At 38.9% G+C, this 8,837-nt stretch overlaps 2 protein-coding genes across 2 annotated transcripts in view; both read left to right on the top strand.

The window, feature by feature from the left end:
- LOC149097955 (UBX domain-containing protein 8-like) overlaps positions 1–8,837 on the top strand; it is a 78,280-nt gene that overhangs the window by 65,968 nt on the left and 3,475 nt on the right. The gene's annotated exons all lie outside the window — the stretch shown is intronic.
- LOC149097956 (uncharacterized) lies at positions 2,953–4,018 on the top strand. Its single transcript, XM_089278173.1, has one exon. It carries the CDS (start codon positions 3,161–3,163, stop codon positions 3,851–3,853), a length of 693 nt encoding a protein of 230 aa, XP_089134299.1. The 5' UTR covers positions 2,953–3,160; the 3' UTR covers positions 3,854–4,018.

Genomic DNA, 8,837 nt, shown 5'->3' with positions numbered 1-8,837 from the left:
CCCCAAAATTGTCTTTTTCTGACGGGAAGTGGGGGGGGGGGGAGTTTTAAAATACGTATCTGTGAAGAGCGCGAGGTTGACAAACTGACGACTGCACTGTACTCCCCCTCGCCCCAGTACTCTCTCCTTTTTCTTTCTACCTGACCTAAAGAACTTGTCTAATTCAAAGAGGGTAGGGGGGAGAGGAAATTTGAAAATAGATCACCTTGGATTTTACAGCGCGTTAACTGACGCAGTTAACTGACGCAGTAAAATGTTCTGCTTTTCAAGGAATAATTTGTGAAAAAGCTCACTTGAATCGACTGGCAACTCTGTTGAGTCTAATGTTAGTTGACTGCAGTGACTTGCAACTTTACACAGACATCGTGAAGTCGTGAGACTTGGTGAGGGCCAGTAGCCTGGAATAAAACTTTAGACACCGGTGTCAGCGCTGTACGTCACCATACATGACCGAAAGTATACAGCAATGCAGATCCTGTCCGAGCTCTTGGGCAAACTAAATCATAAATCGCTTGCCGGCGAGGAATATTTATGTCACAGTACACGTCTGTTAAACTTTTATTAATCCCACAACACCTTGCATCGATCTCGCCTGTACTTCCTAACTTTTGGTTATTAGTAGTTTGTAGGGTTTCTGGTCCCCACGAAGAAAAGATGAGTCAAATTGGATCTTTGCACATTATTCGATCCGTAAATGTTTTCGGAAAATTGTGAAATTAAATTCCCACGAAAATAAGTAGCATTAAGGTAACTGAATCGCACTCGACTGCACACAAACCTAGAAGGTTATACATTTTCGCAAAATTCATTTTAATGCCTTGTGCGTGGTTTTGTCAATTGGTGAAAAAAGCTTGAACAATATCCCGACAAGGATAAATTATCTTGCTTGCATGCTCAGGGTTTAGCTTTTCCATTCAGAGCTGTTGACAAGAAAAAACTGCAAGAATGGCCTCCCCTCTCCCCTCCCGATTTTTCTGGGGGGTACTGGGGAGAGGAGTAACCCTCCCCCCAAAAAAACGAATAGTAAAAAAAAATGGGGGGTCTTTGTTTTCAAGTTTTGGGGTTTGAGGGGGGTCTTAGGGATCTTAGGGGTCTTAGGGGTCTTTGTTTTCAAGACACCCCATGTAAACGCAACACTTACAGCCCCGTTTTCGTACAATTTTACAATGCAAGCACATAACTTATGGTTCCTTTAAACTCAACCCATCACGATGTACAAAAACTGACAATAAGAAAGTTATCTACCTGAAAGCGATCGCTTAGCTCTCGCTATTGTCGCTTATTCGTCTAAACTACATTTTCGCGAGTCTGCAGCAGCCTTTCCAACGTTAGTCTTTTTCTCTTCTGAACGACTGCGATCATCTTCTGACTCACTAAAGCTGTCGTATTTTCGGTGCTTTTTTCGAGACTTCATCAAATGGCTCTTCTTGCAACTAGATTTGTTCTTTCGACGCTTCCTTTTTCTTTCAGGTGACGACCTTGACTCTTCACTAGATCCTGAGCTGGGACTTCTTGATTTTTTATTTCTCCGCTCTGCTCGCAGAGGTGAAACGGCAGAAACAACATTTGTTTGATTTCCATTTGCGTTTACATCTACTTGAACATAAACTTCATTGATGATGTTTTTTGTTTCTCCAGAAATGATGTAAATGGTTCGCGGTCGCTTGCATCTGCACGTGAAAGAATTTTATTAGAACAAGCTAATCTCAATGTTGCAATGTCTTTTTGCAATTCCAGTTATCCTTGTGGCGTTTGTAACGAGTATTTCTCTGGGAAGGCTTTAGTCAGTCCATAGTTACGTCAGTGGCGAAGTAACTGCTGACGAGAATGCTGATATAGATTTAGACTGAAAAGAATCGAAGTTTTTCTTTTCCATTGTAACAGTGTCCATTTTCCTTATTTCCTCAGTATGTTCAGGGTGTTGCTTCTTAAGTCCACAAGAAATAAATGATTGACAACGAGGAGTTTACACGAATAGAGGCGGTTTCCTTCAGCCGTGTGGCCACGAATGTGACAATCAGCCGCAAATCATCCTTGCGTATCTGCCAACGCGCGGCGGCTCAACTACATCAATTTCGAGTTCCCGAATGTGTGTTTCGACAGCCAGTTTGATGTCGCTAAGACTTTGAAGCTTCTACCATAGCTGATTTCCTTTAGAAGTCTTCCAGTCAAAAACGTATGCCACTGACGATCTCTCAGAATTTACACTGCTCGCAAACGAGGAAAGAAGGCTCCTGTGTTACTTTGTTGACATGCTTTCCGCGCTTGCCTCTTTCGAATCAGAGCGTCTTTTCAATAAAAACGAAGAGTCACTCTCTTACCTTCAAATAGACGCGTCGGTAACTACCTGATCCACAAGGCGAAGCGTTCCTAAAAGCTTCGGAGACATCTAAACTGTCGTTCCTGTCGATATTAATAAACGTTTGCAAAGAAAGATCTTTGTATGATATTACGATTTGCTGGTCGTCAACGCCTTGAAGAAACGGTACAGCTTTTTTCACGCGGTCGAGAAGATCTTGGTATGTGCTCAGTGGCTCATCCACGTAAAAACTCGCAAAAAACTCGCAAAAAACTCGCAAACCTGAAGTAATACTTGAAACATTTTGGAAAATCTCAACGAGTTCTTGGCACGAGATACCAAATAAACTGAGCAACTTACTCGCGTAGGTTGCAACTTATTCGGCTCAAACTGTCAATCAAAATACCAATGTTTCGGCGGAAGTTTGCAAAGTCGGTTTGACTGTAATATTTGAACACCACACCTCACCATAAGTTATTTTCTCCTTTGTTATTGACATGTCAAAATATTGCATTCAAATTTAGACTGAACTGCACGAACGAAGACTGGGTCGAGCATGGCGAGAGTGTAGACGTGTTCTTGCTAGCTCCGTTACAAAAGTTTGTATATGACCTTGGTTACATGGCACAGAAGGTACAAAAGTTTAAACGAAAGACCCATATAGAAAGAACTGGACCGGCTTGGAGAAATGAGTCAATATCGTCTGAAGAAGATTCTCTTTCCCCGCTGGAAAAGAAAATCAAATCAAAAGACCAGATGGAGTCGGAGTCGGGAAGCGAAACCGATGATGTTGTCGCGACGCTTGAGGTGGTTAAAAAAGTAATGCCCAAGATTGAATTAGTTTTAGGATAACTTGATAAGATGGAGAAGAAACTGGACAATCTTGAAAGCTACGTGAAAGTTGTCGACGGAAAGGTTAATCGACTGCAAGAGAAGGTCGAACGCTTTGAATCGTTTAGCAAAGACGCCGCATCATCATTAAAGGTGCACGTGTTAGACGAAGGAATGTCTTTTGCGAACTCCGAAATTGAGAACATGAAGGAGAAAGCGAAGTACTGGGAAAAATCTCTTCAAGAAAAAACGGCGCGGGTGGAGAGGAAGCTTCTGGGAGAGATCGAAACATTGAGGGATGAAAAGCTTTACATGGAAGTGTACCAACGACGAGAAAACCTTCGCTTTCATGGGATCAGAGAAGCATCTGGCACCACAGAGGAGAACGTGAGAGGGGTGTTAGTTGGATTTATGCAGAATGAGCTGGATATCAGTGAGGCGGATACCATTGAGTTTCAAAGAATTCATCGCATCGGGAGGCGCAAACCCTCACAAGATAAGCCAAGACCGATCATGGCTCGGTTTCTGCGATATTCTGATAGAGAGTTGGTAATGTCAAGGGCAAAGAAGCTGAAAGGAAAGTGTCTTGGAATATCGGCAGACCTACCAAAAGAAATCGTAAACCGCAGAAAAGAATTGATGCCAAAGTTTAAGAAAGCAAAAGTTTTTTTATTTCTTCACGAACATGTAACGGCATACATTATTTTTCGTTTTATTTGCTAAAACGGAGCTGCATGTTTGGATTCTAAAATTAACATCATACGTGCAAGATTCAGTTCATTAGTAGCGCAATTTAAAACAGCCGGCTTCATTGGTGTTGTAGGTGTAATGGTTGTAAAATAGTCTTTTTGTATTTTTTTTCAATGTTATTTAGATTATGTTTTTTCCATATTTTGCACACGCAACATACAAATTATTTTTTTAAGTTTTCTGGCTGAAAGTTTTGGCAATTTGTTAATTATGATCAGGAGTATTTTTCTAACGATTTACGAAATTAATAATGTTCACAAAACTTAATCTAAATTTTGGATTTTTATCGTTAAATGTTCGAGGGATCAGGTCATTTGATAAGCGGGAGGCGCTTTTTCACTGGTGTATGAAAGACAAAGCTGATATAATTTTGCTACAAGAAACATGTAGCACACCCGAACTGGAGAATGTGTGGAAGTCCCAGTGGAGGGGAGAGCTGTTTTTTAGCCACGGCTCGGAACACAGCAGAGGTGTTTTAACACTTGTCAAGGAAGGACTTGACTGCCAATTGAAGGTATGTAAACAAGATGAATTGGGTCGTTATGTTATTCTGAAGGGCATTGTGCAAAGTCAACCTTTTATTTTTGTAAATATCTATGCTCCGAATAAGGTCAACAAGCAATGTGTTTTTTATGATGAAATTCATAATGAGTTAGCTAAAGTGGAAACTGATGCAGACCATCGGATAATAATAGGTGGCGATTTCAATGTTATTTTGAATCCTGATTTAGATGGATCGGGAGGGAAACCAAAATTAAAAGAATCCTCTAAAAAAAATAGAAAATCTGTGCTCCTCATTTGATTTGACAGACATTTGGAGAATCAGAAATCCAGGTGCTAAACGTTTCTCTTGGAGACAGAAAAATCCAGCAATTCAACGCCGCCTAGATTACTGGCTAATAACCAATTGCATTCAAGAAGAGGTAGAGAAGGTCGACATTATTCCTGCCATTAGGTCTGATCACTCTGTCAATACGCTACATATCAATGGCATGGAAAACACGAGTTACGGACCTTCCTTTTGGAAATTTAATGCAAGTTTATTGGAAGACGAAGAATATGTGAATAAGATAAACGAAAAAAGTCGGGAGTGGATAGAGGAAAATAGAGAAATACAGGATCCGAGAGTTCTTTGGGACTTCCTTAAGTATAAAATACGCTATGAAACGATTGTTTATAGTAAAAAGAAAGCTAAAGAACGGAGTCAGTTTAGAAGAAAGACTTAAAGATTGTCAAGTAAAATGCGACGAGGGTCCAACACCTGAAAATCTTAATGCCTTGGAAATAATTCAAGCAGAATATTATCGCCATTATGACTATATTACCCAGGGAATAATTATAAGATCCAGAGTTAACTGGTGCGAACAGGGTGAGAAAAGTAATAAGTATTTTTTAAACTTAGAAAACGCCAAAAAGAAAAAGAGTTCAATAAGGAAATTATCTATGGATAATGATAAAGAAACGACAGAGCCAAAGCAGATAATGACCGAGATTCAATATTTATTCAAAACTTTATGATAAAGATTTGGGTGAGAACTCAATCACTCGATTCCTTGACAGAACGAATACTAAGAAACTATCCAATGACCAGAAAGAGGTTTTAGATAAAAAGCTCCCTAGATCCGAGCTTTACCAAGCATTAAAAACGTTTCAAAGAAAAAAAGCACCGGGAAAGGATGGGTTAACTGTGGAATTTTATTTGGCGTTCCGGCCCATTTTAGGGAAATACCTTGAAGATTCCCTAAATTTCGCTCACGAACACGGACAACTATCTTCCTCCCAAAAACAGGCAATGATTACTCTGTTAGAAAAGAAAGATAGAGATAGAAGATTCATTAAAAATTGGCGACCTATCTCTTTAATCAATGTGGACGTTAAAATTGCATCTAAGGCAATTGCTAGAAGATTAGAAACAATCCTTCCGGAACTTATTCATCACAATCAAAATGGATTTATCAAAGGAAGATCAGTTTTTGACGCAGTTAAAACGATCGATGATCTCCTTGAATTGGCACAAATAACAAACAAATCTGGTATACTTGTAGCAATAGACTTTGAAAAAGCCTTTGATTCTCTAGATCACACGTATCTGTTAAAGGTGTTGGAGAAACTTAACTTTGGGACATGTTTTTTTACAATGGATTAAGACCTTTTGTACAAACATATCAAGCTGCGTTTTGAACAATGGATTTACCACCGATCTCTTTCAAGTGCGGCGTGGTGTATGGCAAGGTGACCCGTTATCGCCTTTATTATTTATCTTAGCTATTGAAATATTAGCAACCCAAATCAGCCAAGATGATAACATTCATGGTGTGATGGTCAAAAACGAGGAAATCAAGTTAACATTATTTGCCGATGACATGACCTGTTTTCTAAAGGATATGAATTCGTATTTACAATTATGTGGATTGTTGGAAGATTTCTATAAATATTCTGGCCTCCGGATCAACAACGACAAAACTGAAATCTTCGCAATCGGTTCTTTTAAACTCGCGCAACGCGACTTTATCCATAACGTACGAACATCAATTAAGATATTAGGTACTTTTTTTGACTACCATAAACCGTCACGGAACAAAGGCAATTTTGAATCAATTTTCAAGTCCATTCAAAGGACTCTCAATATGTGGAAATGGAGAGGCCTTTCTTTACTTGGAAAGATTCAGATAGTGAAAACTTTTATCATACCAAAGTTTTTGAGTAAAGCAGCATTAATATCGGTATCAAAGGATCTTATTAATAATGGTAATTGAACTGAGTGGAGTGCAATTTGGTCTGAAATCATACGCGTGATTTCAAAATCGAACGAGCGCGCAGCGCGAGTTCGATTAGAAATCAGAAGTATGATTTCAGACCAAAATTGCCACTTTATTAGATCCATTTTGAAATCGCACAATTTTATCGCCTTAAATTTTAGATTTTTGGTGTATTGTTCCAGTGGCCGGTTTGTTAAAAAAAAGCGGAACCGGAAACGCCTTTACGTCTAATTTAGTATGCAAAACGATGTCATGTGACGAAAACTCATCCGAGCATGACAAAGAAACAAGCAATTCTGATCTGAAGTCGAAAATAGTCTGCTTCAGGTATAAAAGTGCAATTCTCGTCGCCTGAATCAATTATGGAAGGCCTACCTTTCTTCTGTGGTTGAGGCTGCGACTTTTCATTGTCTTTGGAGAAGAAATTTGAAGGTGCATATCCTGTGTAATTCTGCGATCGATTTCTTTTGAGTTGTGAAACTCCCTCGAGCGTACGATGCCAAGTGGATAGTACGTTTTTTTTCTTTTAAATGCCGTTCAGTGGTATGATTTTAAGGGGTCCAGCTCGTTATCATCTCCGTTTCTTTTTGTAGCCTTGGCGTAGGACTCAATACTCAGGACCTTGTCAAGTTCTGGCAGCGCCATTTGTTTTCCAAGATGGCGGGACTGGCACCGGCTTCGTAAGACGTTCGTCCATTCACTATTTTGTGCAGTGTGGCGTATGTTGACTATGTTTATTCACAGCAACAGAGTTGAGCTGTTTTGTTGCTTCGTTTGAAACTACCGGAAACCTGGAAACATCTACCTTCTTGAGATGACTCTGAATTTGTTGTTATGTGGTTTTCGTTTGTTTATGTTTTACTGGACTCAGTATCATACGGATCTTGAGCAGATGTTGAAGAAAAATCGCCAAAATATTCGTCAAAATGGACACTGAAAGTTGGGAACTTCCATTAAAGTAGGTCTTCAGCCTAAAGGAGCTCATAATCGTCATTCAGAAACTAATTAATGAAATTTGTCAATGTTTTTGGAAAAAAAGCTACAATAACAGCAAAGTTTTGGCAATAGTATTTGCAAAATTCTCCACACAGTGGCTTTTTGCCTTTCATTTCCTGAAATTTTATTGATTACTTTAAACTAATCTTGAAATCTGATGGGTTGTTATGTTTTACTGGCCCATTCTCATTGGCTGAGAAAAAGATGCGATTTAGAGCAAAAAATAGTGCGATTCGTGAATAAATCGCACCACCGAGAGCCAATCAGATTGCAAGGATAACCAGTGATTTCAAAATGGATTTAATAAAGGAGATAAATAAATTGATTTATGGTTTCATTTGGAAAGGTAATGATAAAATCAAAAGATCTGCACTTATCAACGACACTGAAAGTGGGTGACTTAAAATGCTTGACATCGAATCCATGATCTCAGCACAAAGAGTCATGGCTTTAAAGAAATATTTCGCTGATGGTAATAGCACCTGGAAAGCTATTTTAGATGAATTTCTTTGCCACGTAGGAAGAAAATTCATTCTTTTTTGTGACTTCGACACTCGTAAACTTCCAGCTTATATTCCAGCTTTCTATAAAGAGTGTCTTGATGCATGGTCGGAATTGAAGACTTCAAATGTCGTTTCGTATGAGGATGTTATCGACCAAATCATTTGGAATAACAAAAATATTGTTGTTGACAAACAATCGCTTTTCGAAGAACATCTGTTTTGTCAGGGAATTGTTAAAATTGGGGACCTGCTATCTAACATGGGGAAATTTCTTCAAAGTTCGAAGGTATTGGCAGCAAATGTATCCCCAACTCAATATTTTAAGCTAATAGGTGTTGTGGATGCTACTCCCATCGCGTGGAGACTTATTATAAAACAGTCACAAACAAATCAACATTTCCATCCATCAATCCTCGGAGATGAAGTATATATTGAATTGGATGAACCTGAAATCGATTTGTCCAAAGTAACATCAGAATTACTGTATGACCAATTTAAAACTAAAAAACAAACTCCTCCCTCTGCTCAAAAAAAGATGAAAAGCAAATATCCCCAACTTGTGGTTGATTGGAAAAAACCCATTCTTTACCGTTTACCGTCACAATAGAAACAAAAATCAGAGAGTTCCAATATAGAATACTGAACGATATCGTATACACCAATGATAAGTTGTTCCGTTTTAAAATGATTGAATCGCCT

This window comes from Orbicella faveolata, unplaced genomic scaffold (assembly GCF_042242905.1).
Source record: "Orbicella faveolata isolate gen_17 unplaced genomic scaffold, um_ofav_v1 contig_46, whole genome shotgun sequence".
Lineage (NCBI taxonomy): Eukaryota > Metazoa > Cnidaria > Anthozoa > Scleractinia > Merulinidae > Orbicella > Orbicella faveolata.
The sequence above is the reverse complement of the archived record's forward strand: the minus strand, read 5'-3'. Positions and strand labels throughout refer to the sequence as shown.